The sequence below is a fragment of the Montipora capricornis genome, chromosome 3 (assembly GCF_036669925.1).
Source record: "Montipora capricornis isolate CH-2021 chromosome 3, ASM3666992v2, whole genome shotgun sequence".
NCBI classification, from domain to species: domain Eukaryota; kingdom Metazoa; phylum Cnidaria; class Anthozoa; order Scleractinia; family Acroporidae; genus Montipora; species Montipora capricornis.
The window spans coordinates 1,907,242-1,927,241 of NC_090885.1; the positions used below are offsets into that span (position 1 = coordinate 1,907,242).

The following is a 20,000-nucleotide window of genomic DNA, read 5'->3' on the forward strand; positions in this document are numbered from 1 at the left end:
CTGGTGTATAATACATTATTTCACGAAAGATTTCAATGGTTAAAACCCTGGCTGATTCGACGCGCAAATGAACAGACAGTCGAAAGTTAATGAATAATTTATCACTAAAAGCATTCATTGAAGTGTCAGCTATTGTTTCCAGTCAAAAATACAATTACGAATGCAATACTAGGGTAGATTAAACAAGATTGCCCTTACCGATCTGCAATCCTCGTTTCTCCTCCATCTTGAAAAGACCTCGAGAAGATGTGCAACACCACTGACAAAGTATGTTGTGTAAAACCACTGAAAATTTATTGGAAACCCCACCGAAAAAACCGCCAAAAAAGTCCCGCCAAAAAATCCTAACTCGAAAATCCTACTCGAAATCCAACTCGAAATCCAACTCAAAATCCTGACTCGGTAAAAAGGCAACCTCCAAATTGGCTAAATTTGTAAAAAAAAAAAAAAAAAGTTAAATTCATTGGTATTATATATAGGTGTCGCTTTCAAAACCAAAACATCTTTGTACTATACTTTAATCTATCCCTATTTAATTTACTGTACAGTAGTCTGGTCTTCCACATATGTCACGAACTTAAATCGCATATTTCTTCTTCAAAAACGAGCTCTGCGAGCCATAACGAATTCAGAATTCCGCGCGCCTTCTGCCCCCCTATTTGCTGAATTCAAAATCCTAGATATTTTTAAGGTAATTCTCTCTACATCGCAAAATTTATGTTTCTATACCACCGCCATTTATTACCTCTGCCTTTTAAACATCTATTCAAAAATAATCAAATACACAATTGTGACACTAGAGCTTTATCTCTTGTTAGGCCTCATATGTGCAGGACAAACATTAAGCAGTTCACTATACTCTATCAAGGACCAAAAATCTGGAATGCTTTGCAACTTTCAATTACATCCCTTTCCAGTTTATCTTCCTTTAAAAGACAGTCTGTTGATTTCATTAGCAATTAATGTTACTCAAAATAAAAGCAAATAACATAAACTATGAAGCCATGAAAATAGCAGTTTGATTTCTTTTTTTCTTTTCATTTCGTTTTCTAGGCTCACCTTTTGATGTAATTGATTTCTTATTCACGTATCACCAAGGAGACCTCTCAGCATAAGCCCTACGGTTTTTTAGAGGTCTCCTCGCCACTAACTGTGTGTCTCAAAGTTTATATTATTTAGAATTGAGGCAAATAAAGATTGATTGGTTAATTGATAGAAGGACAAGACTCGTTTGCATGAAAATTCCCACATGTGCCACATGATTGTGCTCTTTCCTTGGAAGGTATACTCGAAAATCTGTTTTTATATAGCTGGCCGTCACCTATGGAATGGATTGCTTCAGTTCTGTGTGGCTCCATTGATTTTAACTGTGCTCTCGATAGTTCGTATGTTCGTGCAATTTCGACATCCTTATCGAGGGTTAAATATTTGCTCTGGTTTATCAGCTTTTCACGAATTTTGTGAGAATTTGTGCCAAACACAATCCTGTCCCTCATCATTTCATCTGGCTCTTTGAAAGCGCAATCCCTGGCTAAAAGTTTCAGATCCGTTACGAACTGTTCTACTGTTTCCACTTCGCTCTGAACGCGGTTGTGGAATTTATATCGACAAAATACTGGGTTTGTTCTGGGTTCCACGTGTGCTTTAAATCTCTCGAAGTAAGCCTTGAGTTTCTTCTTATCCTCTTCGCTGATACCTGACCACTTATTAACGATATCTCGTCCTTTCTCACCGCACCATATGAGCAAATGGCTGCACTTTTCCTTCTCTTTCTTACTGGAGAGCGGGCCTCTGAACATCAATTCCACGTGTTACCGAAAACGCTTCTACCTTTCCGGTAAGTTTTCGGCCTCCCAATCCATTTGAGGACATTGCACTCCAGCTACATCCATATTCGAGGGTTCATCCCCCTTCTGACACCATGTAAAATCAATATCACAATGAATGTCATAAGATTATCGCTTAAAAAAATTGGCGTTATCCTGCACATATCTCTCACAGCCCGGTTGCTAAGCTCGCATAAATTAATAAAGGCGCGAAACCGATAGAATATGTGCACTCATTACAGGCCCAACATCCATGGAAGCTTTTGAGGTTTCGCCAACATCACTGTCTAGAAATTACATTCATTTTCCCTGGTTACATTGGATAAAAACTTCTCTGAGCTAGTGCTATCAGCACAAGCTGCCATAATTTTCTCAATTTGCGCAGTATTTGTGTTCCACCGCTGACGTCACAAACACCCGCTATTGTTTTAACAGGAAGTAAATCCTTCAGAGAAATTTCATTTTTCGCCCTCAGTATTTCGAATTTCCAACCAACGAAGTCTGTAATTAACTGTCCGAATATCAACTGGTATTTTGTTCGATGTATGATTAGCTATAGGTAAGGGTTGGGGTTTCATTCATTATTCATAACTGGGTTAACCCTAGCTTGTTCGTCAGACTGTTTTTGACCACTCTATAAAAGCTTTGTTTAGCGTAATAACATGTCCCCTTTCTCTGGTCTATTTGAGACAATAATCCTCACATTGTTACCTGTTTTAAAACTTGTTTTAGAATGTTCCAACTACAGAATTCTGAATGAGTCCAACCGAGCAATGACCCATGTTAACAGCAGCATTGGTAACCTGTGCGATTCAACGTTGTCTGGTTGGTATCGATTTAGTGGAGAGGCTGGAACTCAAATGGCAGATTCTTGTCGAAAGATGTATCACTGCAACACAGACTCACCAGGCTGGCTTAATGGCACGCATCCTACAGTGGCTGAGGGAATTGTTCAACGAAAAGTCTGTTTTTTGCAGCACTCGAATGGGACTGACTGCTGTTACTTTTCAAAGGACATCAGTGTTCGCAACTGTGGAGCGTTTTATGTTTACCGCCTTGATCCACCCAGGTGTTACTCACGTTACTGCGGCAACGGACTGCCACAAGCACCAGGTTTGAAGGCATTTTAATTTCCTGCTTTCTCTTTGCAACCTTTGATGTGAGAGGCTTTCCTGACAAGATTCCAACACTTTTTGTAGAAAACAATTGTCTCCATCCTTTGAGATTTGTGCCACGGATAAAAGTCTATTAAGATTTTGACACAGCAATAAAAAAACAATAATGCGAAGGATTAAAAAATTAATTGATTTATTACTGATTTATAATTATTATATGGGCAAACTGGTCCGAGATGAAAAAGAAGAAAAACAGCGATTTGCAACTCTTGATGATCTCGAGCTAGGCGAACTCGTCGAGGGATCTCAAGAACTCTCCAAGTTATCTCATCGTAAAATCCTATTTTGTAAGCATTTCTTACAATTTTTGCTAAAGTTTTGGTGTTTTTTCAAGAGATTTGAGCTTCAAAGCTAAATCCCTTGCATCGATACGACGCTCACTCTGGAGCTTGTACAAGGTTGGATTTTGACGCGAAATTTGATTGGCTAGTAGAAAATTTTTTTGTCAGTATAGTGTATCGAGAAGATGTGTTTTCAACAGGAAACAAATTCACTCGATACTAAAAATATATTTTGAAAAAGGAAGTCATTTTATAGAAGCAATGGAAAGACTCTTTTCCTGTTTTCATTGCCTGATTTTAACGCTCGGGCGGTTGGGAGTATTCTCGAAAGTTATGCTTCGATTTCGTCTCGGGTTTGCATAATTGTCTCGAATTCTCCTAACTTCCCTGGTGTTTAGATCAGGCTTTGCAAACACTGAAAGTCTTCTATTGCTGAATTAATACACGTTTGATAAAACCTCTGTCGCCCCACCGCCTACCTAACCTTTGGTTATTACTAGTGTGAATGTGCTGACTGGAAATTCGGCAGTGCAGTTGTGCAGCAAGGTTTGAATAACAATTTGAACATGGCAGTGTTTATAATTAATTGGGGAGTGGGGGGGGAGGGGGGGGGGGGTAATTGAAACTGGATTATAAAGCACCAGGAACCTATATCTCACTACTGACGTCATTTCTTATGCCTAAGCTGTCCAGTAAACGATAAAACAAGACCGAACAAACACCCACGTTTAATTGCTGTTTAAAATGGAATTCCTTTGGTTTAGAAAATCACACTCCTTGGATGACATATCATTACAGCTCTCGCTCAGTTACGTCATTCCTGTCCTCTTGTAAATCATTTCTTTCCTCTCATTTGTGTGAGCGTTGTTACTCGGAACCTGGAAGTAATTCCTTTTTGTAACAATGAATTTAGTATATCGAATGAAATCTTTTCAGAATGTGTAAACTACAAATCGCTCACGGAAGCCAACCGAGCAACAACGCATGGACTCAACCGTTTTCAACCACTTGCTAGTTGCATCAACGAAAGCACCCTGTCTGGCTGGTACCGGTTTGACAGAGAGGCTGGAAATCAAATGGCTGATACTTGTGTTGAGAGTTATCACTGTGGTGCTTATTATCCAGGCTGGCTTAGTGGAGGACACCCCTCTGTCGAGGATGGCGCTGTCGTGCGTAGGGTGTGTTTCAATGGTTACTACGACTGCTGTGAATACTTCGTTTACATCAGTGTTCGCAACTGCGGTGGATTTTACGTTTATAAGCTGGCTCCCTTGCATACGTCATCCTATTGCTACTATCGTTACTGTGCTAGCAATGGAACTGCACTAGTACTGACAACAACTTTGACAACAGGTAAATATTAATTAGTTTGTGGCAGACAGTGTTATGCACAATCACTGCAATATTTGAAAGACAATGGAATGGTATATTCAATTTTGAAAATCTTAAGGTGCTTTGACTTTTTCCCGAAGGCAAAACTCTCAAGGGAACCTTGGGAGAGCCTTTGAATGAAATACAGCTATTACCGAGATCTCCATAGCTGTACCCAACATGCACTAAACTAAGTCATGTCAAATGTATATTATATAGATAGATACTGATTAGATACCAGGATTTTCCTTCTTACGAAGCAACCATGTCTTCACCGCGCGCAGTGAACATATCATTTTTATCTTTCACATGTGAGGATATAGGTGTCGTCATGGTAACTAACACGATTAGCCAATCAAACGCAAGCTTCCCCTTCATCGCAAGATACTCTTGTGCTGTAATATAATTCTTCTCTACTACATTAACATTTTTGTTGCACAATTTGACATTATCATGAGTTGTTTTCCCTAACTTTCATATCTTGTTTCCTGTTAAACAACAATTGCGTGTTTTGGTGAGTGGTGACCACTTTTTCACCATTTCGAAAACGAATAAAACAAGTTTTTAATTAATCTGGACATTTCATCAATATCTATAATTTATAATAAACAGAACATTACATGGCCGCTTTGGGATACAAATTTTACTCGTGCTGATAGTATCTCTCACGAGTGAGCGCGTACTATCAGCACTCCAGGATAGCTATAGATTACTTCATGGTTGGTGAGTGCGATTTTTATTCACGAGTTGTGAAGGATCGCGTAAACGAACTTGTGAGTTTAACGATCCTTCACAAAAAGCGAGTGATACTGAGAAATCGTACAAATGAGCCAACCACGAAGTAATTTGTTTATTATATAAGTACAGAAATCAGAAATCAGAAATACTGTCTGATGAGGGCGTGAGCACGAAACTCGGAGTAACACAGAAATTTGTCTCTTCGTTATATCTTCTTAAGTACAGAAATCATAAAGTTATGGAGGTAAGTCACAAAAAGTGTGTAATAAAAATAGTACAAACGAGCCAACCATGAAGTAATTTGTTTATTATATAAGTACAGAAATCAGAAATCAGAAATCAGAAATACAGAAAGACAGAAATCAGAAATACTGTCTGATGAGTGCGTGAGCACGAAACTCGGAGTAACAGAGAATTTTGTCTCTTCGTAATATCTTCTTAAGTACAGAAACCATAAAGTTATCGAGGTAATGGTTAATCGAGAGGCTATCAAATCACCGATCGTGAACAAAAGCCCCAAACAAATAGCAAAATATTTTTGAAATAAAAGAAATCTTTACCTTTCATACCTCGCTTAATTTAAGCACTTTTAAAACATCTAAAACTTCTGAAGTATTTTGTGAAGAAAAGTAAGGAATAAAAGATCAAAAACTTTGAAAACCATACACTAGTCGGCCGTCATGTTTACAAATTTTACAGTCTGTGCACTGGCCACCCGCGCCAAAGCTCAACATAATATTAAGGACGGTGTCTACTAATTCAAAGGTATTTTTGCGCGGTTTACTGAATATGAACAAGTGTTATCGAAATCCCATAATAAAATTCAGGGTAACACACATTTTTCGAAGATAATCAATCAAGAATATTTGTAAAAAGCTTTAAAAGACAAAGCAGTGTATGGCTTTCTTTTCCAAATTGAAGCTAAATTATCTCTGAAAAATGCGTTGTTACCCCCAATTTTCTTTTTGGATACAAAGATCACTTGCTAATTTCTGCTTTCTCCGCGTAGTTTTGAACCGCGCAAAAATATCCGTGTATTAATAAGCACCACCCACAGGAAATCCGAGCATCTCGATAAGCGCAGAACGTATGCGGATTAACAATAGTAGGCACCGTCCTTCCAAAAGTCCGTCCAAAAGGCTGATACGACCATTTTTCACCAGTGAAAACCACAGACGCGCGCTCATGGAATAATTTGTTATTAATTTTGGTTTGACTTACTAAATTTCAGCCTGCAATTTGCCGTTTGCTTTTCTTTGCTCTCCTCTTAAAGTAGGGGGTTCTAGCAATAAAAAGAGCTCCAGCAACGAAAACTTCGCTTCGTTATATTACTTTGCGCTATCTCAATTGTATGGCCATTATTCCATTTCGTTCACGTCGTGCAATACTGGCCCACTAACTAGATTGACACGAATGGATTAAAGGTGAATAAAGAAAATGAAACATGGTTATCCTTAATGGCCCTTTTTTATGCTGGAGACACATTTGCGCCTATCAATTTACATTTGGTTTGTGTAAAGACGTATATGAGTCGAATAACCCGTGTTAGACGACGGACAATTGAAGCTCTCTCAGGGGTTACTTTGAGTCATAGGGCAAGACGCACTTTTCGAAGAGAGTTCTCAAAAAGGACTTCATAGTGATTATACTATGACATACCATTAATTTCTTCCTTTCACCCGGGTAACCGTTATCATTTAATTCCATTCGTAAACAGCTCAACCAACAACAAATTTTGTTTGAAATTTTGTAACAGAGATTTCAACGTCATCTACTGCGCAGGCAACAACAAAGCCCCCAACAAGTAAGTGCACTCAATCGGTTATTCTTAATGGTGTCTTTTGCTTATTCTTTGCCTTTAAAGCCAAAAAGTACGGGTAGAAATGTGGAAGCCAATGATCGGCTTGTGTTCGACAATGGTTAAACTTCCGAAGCTCGGTCACTATTCTGAATTCCCTTAATAAACAGCTCAACCCACAACAATTAATTCAAATTTATTTTGTTTGTAGTTTTCGTTACAGAGTTTTCAGCGTCAAGTACCTCGGCGACAACGACAGAGCCCCTAACAAGAAAGGGCACTCAATCGGTTGCTGTTAATGTCACTTGTTGTTCTTTGTTCTCCTTTGATCATTACAGCAAAAACCTACCGAACGAAATGTGGAAGCCAATACCTGGCTGGTGTTGAAAAATGGTTAAACTTTAGCTTCCGGTGCGACGTCGCAATGCTTTATTCCTTTCCTAACAGCTTAGCCGACGGTAATTTAACTTCAAATTCATTTTATTTCAATTTTTGTTACAGAGCTTTCATTGTCTAGTACTGTGCAGACGGCAACCGAGCCCCTAACAAGTAAGTACATTCAATCGTTTAATATGGAAGAAATGTGGAAGCCAATGATTGGCTCGTGTTGGACAATGGTATAGCTCCCGCTACGAGGTGGCTATGTTGCAGGTAAAATCGAGTCTCAGGTTCAATCTGCTTTTAACCAGATTAAATTAGTGATTCTCATTTTACCTAGGTTGAATATGCACTCAGATGCATTGAAGAAACTTTTTTCGGAACCTAAATTAAACCTAAAGAAAAATTAGGGTCAGGTCTGACTCAGGACAGGATTAGTTTTGGTTATTATAGATGGCTATCAATTATGACTCATTATACAGAAGTAAATAATGAAAAGCAGTGTGTTAGATTGAGCTTGCCCATCATTGTAGTGTAGTGGTGAATGCACAGGACCAAAGATCTGGAAGGTCCGAGATCGAATACCGGTAAGTGCATATTACGGTTCTTTGTTCCCTTACTATATGTTGCAATCTTGAGGCTGAATGGATAACTGTGTGAATACAGCAACCGATAAGATGGTAAGAAACATTGAAAAGATGTGTTAAGATGCGTAAGACAGAGCTGGAAGAAAGGTGTAGGTGTTTTCAAGTCCCTTTTTGGGGCCGGTAAGTATAGCTGATTTAAACTTAGTCTAATTCGAGTGCACACAATTATTCATCCTTGGTAAAATGAGGATCACCAATATAACCTAGGTAAAAACGGATTCAACCTGAGACCAGATTTGACCTACAGCAGCCATTTTGTATTCCCTTCGTAAAAAGCTCAACCGTTAAGAGTTTAATTTCAAATTTCTTTGGTTTTAGTTTTTGTTACAGAGCTTTCAACGTCATCTACCGCGCAGACAACAGGAACGCCAACGAGTAAGTACACTCAATGGGTTCAGTATTGTTGATGATGTTTGTTGTTTCTACTTTTTCCTTTGAAAGAAATGTATACGAAAAAAAAAGTATATTTGGAATGCGTCTTTCAGACAAAAAAATACTGAGGAGTGAGTGATACACCTCCCGACAACAACTAATTTCAAATTTATTTTGTTTGTAGCTTTTGTTAAAGAGTTTTCAACGTCAAGTACTTCGGCGACAACGACAAAGCCCCTAATAAGTAAGTGTACTCAATCGGTTGCTGTTAATGTCACTTCTTGTTCTTTGTTTTCCTTTGATCTTTACTGCCAAAACCTGCCGAACGAAATGTGGAAGCCAATAACTGGCTGGTGTTGAAAAATGGTTTAGCTTCCGGTGCGAGATCGCAATGTTTTGTTCCTTTCCTAGACAGCTTAACCGACGATTATTTTTCCATTTTTCGTCACAGATCTTTCATTTTCTAGTACTGTGCAGACAGCAACCGAGCCCCTAACAAGTAAGTACACTCAATCGGTTATTGTTAAAAAGGAAAAGGAAAGGAACTTTATTTAAGTGTCTAATTGTTCTAGCGCTGGAGCACTAATTGGGGGCACTGTAAACTGAAATTAACATTGAAAGCAAAATCAAGACAAAGATCAAAATTTTTAACCGGGTATCAACAAAGTGACTGAATTTTAACCGACAAGTGCCCCCACCCCCGCCCCAATCACGATTGAAATGTGAGAGCCAATAATTGGCTTGTTTGGGACAATGTTATAGCTTCCGGAGCCAGCTGATCTTCTTTACTCCCTTCGTAAGAGCTCAACCGACAGCAATTTAGCTTAAATTTGTTTTGTTTGAATCTCCTTAGCTTTTTTAACTGAGATAACAACGTCATCTACAGTGCAGACAACAACAAGGACCCCACCAAGTAAGTATAGTACGCTCAATCGGTTTTTTAACTGGTGTTTTTCTTTCTACGTTTGTCTTGGTAGCCAACACCTACCAGACCAAATGTGGGAGCCAATAATTGTGGTATAACTTGCGGTGCGAGGTCGCTATCGTCTATTTATTCCCACTCAAATGTAATTTGTTTATTTTGTTCGAATTTTTGTTGCAGAGCTTTCAACATCATCTACTGCACAGACAACAACAGAGCCCCCAACAAGTAAGTGCACTCAATTCGTTATACTTAATGATTTGTTCTCTAGTTTTTCTTTAGAGCCCAGTGACCGAACGATTTGTGTCGGACGTACAGTGGTATAGCTTCCGGAGGAAGGTCCTTTGGAGTCACGGTTCTGTCGTATGGACAAACGACTCGCACGATGAAGATACTTGCTCTATCTTTGAGCAAAATCTAATCGCACTCAAATAAAATCAGTTAGGATTTCGTCGAAAATTCGACGAAATCTCGGACTCATTTTGTCACCTCCAAGGCTTGACTTCAAAGTTCCAACCCCTTTGAATTCAAGTCTTATTAGGCATGTAAAAGTTGTGAATCAAACTTTACGAGCTGCCACTTTTTGCAAGCGTGTTGAATTGGACTTTTCATGGCACAAAAGAGTCATTTTCAACAAGAAAAGACTTTTAAACAGCATAAAAGTTCAAGAACCAAGACTCTATACTCTACTGATGATAACTAGTTGCTGGATGCATGTGATGTTCACAAAGAACTACAAAATGCATTTTAGGTGATTGAGTGTCTATTATCAGTATAGCTCTTGTTAATTTTAAAATGCCAGTTGAATTTAAATTTGATAAAATGTTGAATTCAACTCGCCAAACGTTGCATGTCAAATGGTTTAAGATCGGTAAATTTCCAGTGTGCTGTAAATTGTTGTTCAGCTTGATGAGTTATTTACAAGAATTAATCCCAATCTATTGATTGGATTTGTTTTTTTCAAAAATCTCTTTTCCTATTCTACGATGGCCCAGGAGGGTCACAGTCCAGTTTTAATTTTGCGAAGTCCAGTTTTAATTTTTCGCAGTCCAGTTTTAATTTTAATTTTATTTTTGATTATCCTCAAAGATGACAGACTGACTATTTTTCTTGAGGTAAAAAGCAAACACATAAGTATATTTGAGTGTGTTTCGGTTTCAGAACATCCTCTGCTTTTCTGAAAAACTAAACCTCAATCCATGACATGCATGTTGTGTTGCTGCATCTCTTCCATTTTCTGTTTGACCTGAGCATCTAACGTTGTTTGATTGACTCGTTAATTTACCCCTCTTGCAGCTACAGCTGAATTACAAGGGCACCAGCAACTATATTATTGATATTTATAAGTACAACAATTGTTCATCCGTTCAGTCCTGGCAACTACTTTAACACTGCTATTTACAACAGAGCCAGAGCAAAGAGAATACCCATGGTGGGTTTCAGGGGGAATGGGTATTATGTTTGAAAGAAAACCTTTATCTCGGAAATTCTGCATTAACTTTTGGCATGACTTTTCCCGCCTTTGACTGAGGGGCAGAAAGCCTGAACGGCTAAGGGCTGCATTATACGGCAGCCCAGGGAAAATAATGTTAAATGCCCTCTTTTGTATCACGTATAGGGTTTTGCTCAGATAAACCGGAAGGTCTGCCCAAACGGGTGCTACATATTCAATAACTGATCTAACCAGGCTATAGTTCCAAACTTGGCACTTTGTGCATGGTTCATGTAACGGTTGTAGTAGGACAAATAGCGTTGTAAGGTTTGTCGCGATTTAGCTTGGGCATCTCTGGCTGCCTGGGTGTCTTTTTCATCATATCGATTACAACTGTACCAACTTGAGAGCCACGCCCCCAGTTCCATCGGAACGCTCGTTAATAAATGTTCGCAGTTGACATCCCCTCCCTTGGCTTTTTCATGTTTAAGTCCTCATTTGTTTTTTTTCTTATTTACAGGGAGTTTGCCGACTGAAGAGTGCTTTGAAGCAACTCAATTTTTTTTCTCTAAAGTAGATACATAATATGATGAGAGCGCCCTAATCAGCTATCGTTGGGAATTTTACGATTGCGATAGAATCAGATCCATGTTCATATTTGGAAAGAGACGACGGTCCTTTCTTTTCGTTGTGGATATTTTTTTTCTCAGTTTTATATACGCGTAGACAATTGTAAGTACAGAAACGGGAAGCAATTCAGTACGAGCTTGTTATTTCAGTTGTGTTGTCTTTCAATTGAGAACCTAAGAATCGATTTTTGATAAATATCTTCACAAAAAGTCTCAACGGCTTTTCTCAAAATCCCGGGGTATTAATCACTGATTCTATGTTCCCCTCGTTGCTTCTGTCCTTGACCTCAGCTAACGTTTCTTTTATTTTCTTTGCTTTTCTTTTTTTTTTTTTTCTTTTCTTTTCTATATCGTCTTTTGTTTTGTTTTGTTTTTTTGGGTGTTTTTTTTTTGTTTCTATTTTTAGCCTTTTGTTCCCAGGGAAGTCCCACGAATATAGAGTGAGAGAATGCTGGGTAAGATACATGCAGGAAGAAGGTTCAATTTCTAGGAATCAGGGGTCCTTAAGATCAGCAATTTCGAGCAAAGGATTAACGACAAGTATCGATATGATGCTACAACAAGTTGCAACATTAGTGGAGACACTTAACCCTCTTGGGGCGTTATTAATTTACCTATTATCTCCCCGTCCCCCTCTTATCAATGTTGTTAGCAAGACAAAAAAATGCTGAAAACTTAAACTGTCAACACTGAATGGTGGAGAGGGAGGGGAGAAGTGGTAAAGGTTGAAATTCTAGATACGGCGGGTATTGGAAGCAAGAAAAGGCGTTGTTTTTTTTTAACGGGAGTGTCTCAACAATTTTGAAACGTGTTGTAGCAAGGGACCAAGTAAAGTATTTTCATCACAAGATTTCAGCGGCCAGCGTTGACAAGTTGCTGAGTCCTTGAGTTTAATAAGCCGAAAAATTTGCGTACTGTGTTTTCCCGTGATCTCACTAGTGGAACGCGATATTTTTATCTTACTTAAATAACTCGATAACACTGCATCAAAATAATGGATAAAAAAATCAGCTACTCAGAAATGTTATAAAAAAATACCACTATTAAAAACCTCGTCAAACAGGTGGATCGCCTACCTCGGTCTCGATCTGCTAAATCCAGTTTGAACTTCACTTTTCGCAGCAAGTGCAGGACAGAAGAACAGCAGGCATTGACGAATTCAAATAAGAAATTTAGAGCTCAATGAGAAGTAAAAATTAAGCAGTACATATAAATACCTGTTTTTCAGTGCCAATGAAACATTCATCGCTAGGAACTGTAGCTGGTACCCAAGCCTCCCTTTGAGCCCTTGCCAACTTCGGATGAAGACCACCTCCCTAAACCTTGGTGACATGATTCAAGGTAACGCACTTTATAGCTTTGTAAGCAAGGACTGCAGGGTATTAAAGCAGAAGCAGCGGATCCTGGTGAAGGATCTTATCAGCAATCACAAATATTATTAAAAACCAAAAGAGCAAGGCTGTGATAACGGTTTACGAGTACATTCTACAAAGGCAATATTTCGAAGGGCACGCACCTCGTTACAATATGAGTGGTGATATGGCGTATAATATGATACAATAGCTGTGGTCACACTACAGACTTTTACCGAGGTAAAACCGATTTACCTAGGGAAAATTCATTAAACATTTCCCGAGGTAAATTCATCTCGGGTTTCATTTTACCTAGGTAAAAAATTCTGGGAAGGTCACACCACTGAAACACTACGGCCTGGTTTATATGATCAGTTGTTGGAGGTAAATAAGAGGTTGACTGGCTTGCGTGCATCTCGCGCCGATTGTTAAAGAGCTATCCATTCTAAAATGCTGGTTGATCTTCATCACTTTCAGAATAGAGAGAGCGTCCAATTCTGCAATGAAAAAACTTCCTGCTTATTAAAAAGCAACATGAACAATTTTAAACGGCGGCGAGAAATTGAATTTCAAATTTCAAAAGATACTCACAATCTTGCTCGGAACTGCGACACTTCGACTTTGAGCTGAAATGACCTTTGGAGATTACGCGTGCCCCAAAAATTTATTTCACAACGTGAGAGGTCCGGTTCTGTCATCAAGACCTTCGCCGACGAGAGTCTATTGGCTAGCAATCTCGGTATTTCATTTTTCCTTAGCTATCGACTTGGGGTACCTGTCAAGGGAAACTCTATTGTTCTCGAGAAATTTCCCAGCTCCGGAAGATAAAAATTCCCCGAGGTAAGTTACATAGGGAAAAATCGGTCACACTTAAAAAATTAAGTTTCTCCAGGTAAACTGTCAACAAGTCGACTTTACCTTGGTAAAAAGTCTGTAGTGTGACCACAGCTAATATGTGGTATTTACTTTATATATGGTACTTGTTTTATGATATTACACGCCAGGCAATATAGGCTCTCTGTAAAACGTAGTCATTACTTGTAACTGAAAACCCTAGCTGACAAGGAAAGGCAGTGACTTTCGAAATATTGGCTTTATATTTTATGTTCCTTCACCGTTGTATCAGCCTTGCTCGTTTTGCTTTTTTAACCAACTTGAGTCATCATTACCCTTTCTCTGCCCGTCTTCTTTTTATATGTCGATATGTGCCTTCGTTGTCTAGTATGTCAAAGCTTATATTTTCATTTCGTTTCCAGAAATCGAATTGAAAGGCAACTCGGTAAGAGCCACCCTGGCTGTGATGTTCAAGAGACGTGACAGGATTAACTTGAAAAACAGTTTCCGTAATTTGGGGGAAAATATGAAATACTGCAAATATTTTTTCCGTCTGTGAGGGAGTGTTCTGAGTGTTCAAGTCTCGTCATTTGGTTTGATCTGCACCAATCTCCCTTCAAAGACCAGCGTGCGAAGAAATTATGATAGCAAGGAACATGATTAATGAGCATCCGTCCCTCTTGTTTGTTAAATCTTGCATATCACGTCACCCCTAGCTTCCCTATATCTGGTCCTGCTGCGCCCACGAAAATTTTGGAAATGATTTTAGAAAGAAAAATACTGGAATCATCTGCTGCATCTCTCTAGCTCATCGAACAATTTGAGGTTATTTGATGTCACCTTTGTGAATCGTCCGACTAATCGGGATACTCACATCGAAAAGCAAGTAGCAGACTTTTCGTACGTAGCCTCAGAGTATCTCAGAACTGTAAATATTCACGCGGTCAGTTGGATTTGCTTCATTGTCTCGATTTTTACAAACGCCATGTGCATCCTATTACAAAAGTCGAATTCAGTAGAATTCAGTAGAATTGATAAGCTGTTTGCCAGGGCATAAAACTTTAGTTTTTTGTCAGGTAGTTCAGCGTTAGGGACATATTGTGTAGTAGACACATGGATCTTTAGGACTGGATTACCCTTAATCATATTTCTCTATATTAGAGATGCTACCACCCTGCAAGTCGAGATGTCGAAGGAATAGAGGTCATTCATATTAAAAATATATATATTTTTTGTGATGTTCGTACCAAGCGACCATAATGTTAGTAACATTATGTTCGCCGCCTCTGACATCCTCAATGGACACTTTTTCTAGCTGCTTCCGCAATCCGACAAGCAAGAGCAGTACCGCAAACACCTACAATGTCTTGTCCGAAGCGTTTGGCCCCTACTGAAAAAGATATATCCACAAACGTGACATATTTACTAATCGTGTAAATCAAAAATATAAAAGAAAAATTATCAATCACTCACGAAAGAATTATTTATTGAAAAAATATCCACAAATCGCTTGGTACGATATATATATTTTAATATGAATTACCTCAGGAGCCCATCTGGAACGTGCAACTTCCATACAGCGTCTGTGAAACGGCGTTTTCACAAGTAGGTTTATTTTTAGACTAGCCCTTCCCGCGAATTAGGTCAAAAAAGAAAGGTAGTTCCGGTTCGGTGACCCTATGACGTCAGCTTAATTTCTTGTAATTGGTCATCGGGCTCCTGTGGGAGTCTCATTCGCGGGAAATTCAATCTAAAAATAAATCGGTCTGTGAAAACGCCGTTACACGAACACAGTGGAGTTGTAGGCTCCGGGTCATGGGTTCCTGCATGATGACCTCTATTCCTTCGACATCTCGACTAGCAGGGTGGTAGCATCTTTTGTTAGTCCTTCCCCTATCAGTCCGTAATATATGCACATGGCTTGACCCTCATTTGAATATGGATGTAAATATTACCAATTGAAAGTAATGCAGTAGTTTATTTTATTATCTCAAAAGCTCATGACCTTGAAGGATATAACTCTGGTTAGAGCTGGGTTTTTTGGAGTTTATTAATTTCTTTATTTAGATGTAACGTAGCTCCTGCATTTTCCCGCGCGTGCAGCTTCGACCTTCTTTTTGTCCATATTTGGGCATGACATTGGCCCAAAATATTTGGGCATGACATTGGTGTTCTAAAATCCCAAGCTTTGTTCCAAGGACTCGAAAGAGTTGCAAGTTGCACGTTTCGAGGTCATGTGCTTCTGATTATCTTTATAACATGAGACATAAGAAAATACATGTCAAGAAGCAGCGGTGAGTTACTAATTCACGTGTTTAACACTAGTAGACTCGACTACTGTGATAGCTTACTCTTACACTAAAGGTTGGCGAAATCTCAGGTATTCCGGCTATGTTTCAGCGTATTATGAACGCTAGCGCTTGCTTAATTGGTTTATTGTACCCTAAAGTCCTGCCACATCATGCCTCTGCATGCATTGCGAACATCATGCCTCTGCGTGCTTTACGAACTACTTTGCGAATTACGTTCCGACGAAGCAGGGTGCATCATAATCGTGTCGTTTTACGTACAAATATCCCAATATGTTTAGCTGATATCGATCGTTTGGGGGCCATCTTGGTCTGGCTGGCCGACGTACACACATCACCTCGATCTGATGTGATGTGAATCTGTCATGCCTCGACGTCGGATTCCTATCGCAATGCCAGCATGCTCAAATCTAAGCGGCAAAAATTCCCCGTATCTCCACGTGTTTTGCAGTTGTGCGTGTTGGTTGCTCGGCAGTTTTCTTCGCGCTTCGCTGCTGTGTTAAACTCTTCGAGAAATAACTTAGAAACGATGTACCGCACAGACCTGGGAATTAGAGAGGTGGTTAAAAGATTTGTTTCCAACAACATGCCAAATTCTTGGCTTTTTTCATTTAACGATTTCAAATTTATTTTCTTGTTGCTTGACAGCGTAAACGATATGAGAAGCAAAATGAAAAACAGAGTATGAAAAATGTGTTCTCGCGATTGGAGAGCAGCCTTGTTCGTTCACTTCAGGCTCACTCACTGCAGCAGCAATAAGTAGCATTTCGTTTCCCGACTGATAATTTGTTAGGGTGTTTGGGAATAAGATAGGCAACTCAGTTTACGCTCATTGAGCGTCTAGTTTTTACATAAACACTCAACCGTCCCACACTGCATTACGATTTAAATATGGCGCCTGTGAGGTTCAAGCTCCGTGTATTTTCTCATCTGATCACAAGCGCTTCTCTTCTCAAGGAAGATTTTGAAATATCTGCATGGTGAGTGGCTCAGATCAACAAGTTTCAGTGAGCGATGAAATGAAAATACTTCCTCTAGAAAACACATTTAAGTTAAAAAGTTGTTATAAATCTTCCCTCGCACGAACACCACGTATACATAAAGAAAATGAACTTGATGCTTCTTCGATTTATTCAACTGTACCCTGATAAATGCTTTAATTAGTGAATGGACAAAAAAAGTGCAGGAACAGCAAGACAACAGCTCACGGACATTTCGAGTTCAAGCTCCAGTTATGTGTCACGGCTCACCGTTTAATAAACTGATACATTGCATGGACTCTTACATTTTCGACAAGATTACAAAGCGGCCAGTTTCAGGGCTTAGCGATACCCCGTTCTTGAGTCACCCGGTGAAATATCCTACCAAGATTTGTACGATAAGTTGATAAGTTGGCCATGTGTACGACCATTGGAAACATCGGAAAACTTACTTTTGCTGTGTTAGTGATGCACTATAACCATTGCCATTTTCTACTGATATTGCTTTGCCAAGTGAACGAATTAGTTCAGTATTGCAAAGAGCAGCAACGCGTTTACGTGAAACAGGAAACATCGGGCTGTTTCATGTAAAACACGGTGCTAAATCTCGAGCACATCTCACGTCACAAAGAAAAAAACCATGAAACTAAGGGCGCGTTCGATTGACCCTATTCCGGAATAAGAATACGTGGAGTGGTGATTAAAATGGTATGTTTGGCGCGTTTCGAAGCAGCAAGGATAATAAAAATATGTTTAAAATAGAATTTTAGCAGATGTTTGAGAATTATTTTAATGTGAATCACTGTAAAAACGAAGGATTTCCAACTGATATTCCATTTATTCCTATTCTGGATTACGGTCAATCGAATGCACCCTTAATGGTCTGTAAATTAATCCAATAAGTATGTCTTACATGTATATTAAACCGGAAAGCACCTACTTGTTGGCTTTGACTAGATTTAATTTAATTGCCAGTTTGACTTGCATAATTGAGTTATCACTCAAAAGCAAGCCAACGTAACGTAAATTTCAATATGCCTAACATTTAATGATTAATTTCAGGTTTTTTCTTTTGAGTTGAAGTTTCTCTGAATGTCCTCATTAGCACTGAGTGCAAAATTACCATGCAAATATAAAAAATGGTCAACAAACTTGAAACTCTGAAAAATAATAGCACACATGCCTAAACCACTCATTTAGTATACGAATAAGTCATTTGAACGAGTGATTCCGTCCCAGTGGGGCCGTGGATCGATTTGATAAGGTATTTTACAATGTAAGAAAAACGTATTGAGTGGCTGTATCTATTGAAACTGAATCAACTTGTCACGAGTCAGAAACGGCCTTTCGGGTCCGAAAAGTTGCCAGGACTTCGAGACCTCTGTAGCAGGAGCTCGAGTTCAGTCCAACATTTATCACGTTAGTACATGGGCAAATGCTCCCCTGTTGCCTTCTGTTACTATACCTAAGGAGTTTATACACGCCGGCTCAAACAAATACAGTTTAACATAGAACCAAGTGCCATAGGACTATATTCAGCAATATCAGCACTGTCAAGATTGCCCATTTCGCTGTTCATGTCGATGTGTAGGTCGAGCCTTGCATTTTCTTTCCTTATTGTAGCAGGAGTTTACGGTGGCATAAAAAAATAAAAAAATAAATAAATGCTTTGTTTATAGTGGAAGTGCACTTAGCTATCAAGCTAGTTTACAGGCACTCCACTGTAAACACGGTGAAAGTAACAATTCAAACTTAACAGAAACATTATTAAGAACCCCAACTGGCGGAAGGCAACCAGTTGGTTACTTACAAAGCGTGGTGGAGTTGAATCAGGAACAACCGGAAATAAATCTAAGCCAGAGGTTAGAACGGGATTTGAACCCGGAGCAGCCGCATGCAAACCCAACGCCCTAACCACTGGACCACACTGCCTCCTCGTATAGACGTTCTCTTGATAGTTTTGTTTCCTTTTAGATGAATCCGTATAAAAGAGGTTCAATCGTGTCCTTTGCGTTGGTGGGAATGATCCTGCTGTTAGCAGGGAAGTTCTTTTTGGGAGATGATGATGAGAGCTTCTTAAACAGCGTCACCGCTGAAAGAGATCCCACCAAAAGAATTGAACGTAACCTTCGAATAGTGAGCTACAATTTGTGGTGTTTTCACTTTGGATTTCGGTCCATGTGGGGACTCGATAAACGAATCAAGGCTCTTGCGGAGGGATTAAAAGATTTTGATATTGCTATAATACAAGAAGCGTACATCCTAAACATAGGCATAACCCTCTTTCCAAAATGCGCCTCACTTGTAGTCTCAGAAATGACTAAACGTAGATTTCACTACAGGACATCTTTACGAGACTTTCTTGCGCCGCATGTTGGAAATGGCGGAGGAATCGTTATATTTAGCCGTTTCCCCTTTGCAAGACTGGCCGCCAAACAATATGATCATTATTCCTTCGATTTTTTACAAGTTAGGCACTACAGGGGCTTTGTTATTGGAGAATATATCATTAATTCCCAGCATCTTTTTGTTGTTAACACACACCTGGATCACATCCAGGCAAAGACGAGAACACATCAAGCTAATGAGCTGGCTGAAGAACTCAAAAAAATACCACCATCTTCTCACGTAATCGTCGGTGGAGACTTTAACATCAACAATAGATCTCCAATTCTACTTGACAGAAGCCAGGAGCATATCGAATTGCTTCACTCTATGAACGAATCTGGACTTCAGTCGGTTTTTCCTCCAGGTATGGAGACCAACTTTGACGGTGGATGTTAAGATGCAATATTCAAGAGTTCCAACGTCAAAATAATCCGGAGACAAATTCTTAAACTTGTAACAGGAAGTGGAGATGAGGTTTCAGATCATTATGGACTTCCAATCGAAATTAAGATCTGGCACAGGCCGGATCCCTTGAGTTGTCCTTTAGGGAAGTCCTCCATGCGCATCA

At 39.2% G+C, this 20,000-nt stretch overlaps 2 protein-coding genes across 5 annotated transcripts in view; both read left to right on the forward strand.

Moving 5' to 3' along the window:
* LOC138041870 (threonine-rich protein-like) overlaps positions 1 to 15,155 on the forward strand; it is a 162,084-nt gene extending 146,929 nt beyond the window's left edge. Inside the window, exons 2-11 of one of the 4 annotated variants that reach the window (XM_068887550.1) lie at positions 7,148 to 7,195; positions 7,691 to 7,738; positions 8,533 to 8,589; positions 8,771 to 8,830; positions 9,038 to 9,085; positions 9,440 to 9,499; positions 9,689 to 9,736; positions 11,461 to 12,024; positions 12,798 to 12,910; positions 14,178 to 15,155. In XM_068887550.1, the coding sequence (XP_068743651.1) occupies positions 7,148 to 7,195; positions 7,691 to 7,738; positions 8,533 to 8,589; positions 8,771 to 8,830; positions 9,038 to 9,085; positions 9,440 to 9,499; positions 9,689 to 9,736; positions 11,461 to 11,525 (434 nt within the window). In that variant the 3' untranslated portion in view covers positions 11,526 to 12,024; positions 12,798 to 12,910; positions 14,178 to 15,155. The other 3 variants (XM_068887548.1, XM_068887549.1, XM_068887553.1) reach the window with 3 other exon arrangements.
* A 3,863-nt stretch (positions 15,156 to 19,018) lies between these two features.
* On the forward strand, positions 19,019 to 19,828 carry LOC138039708 (sphingomyelinase C-like). Its single transcript, XM_068885554.1, has one exon. The coding sequence runs from the start codon at positions 19,019 to 19,021 to the stop codon at positions 19,826 to 19,828; it is 810 nt and encodes a 269-aa protein (XP_068741655.1).
* Positions 19,829 to 20,000: the final 172 nt, after the last annotated feature.

Coding starts and splice junctions, on each gene's coding strand:
- LOC138039708 (XM_068885554.1), top strand. CDS start 19,019: ATGAATCCGTATAAAAGAGGTTCAATCGTGTCCTTTGCGTTGGTGGGA.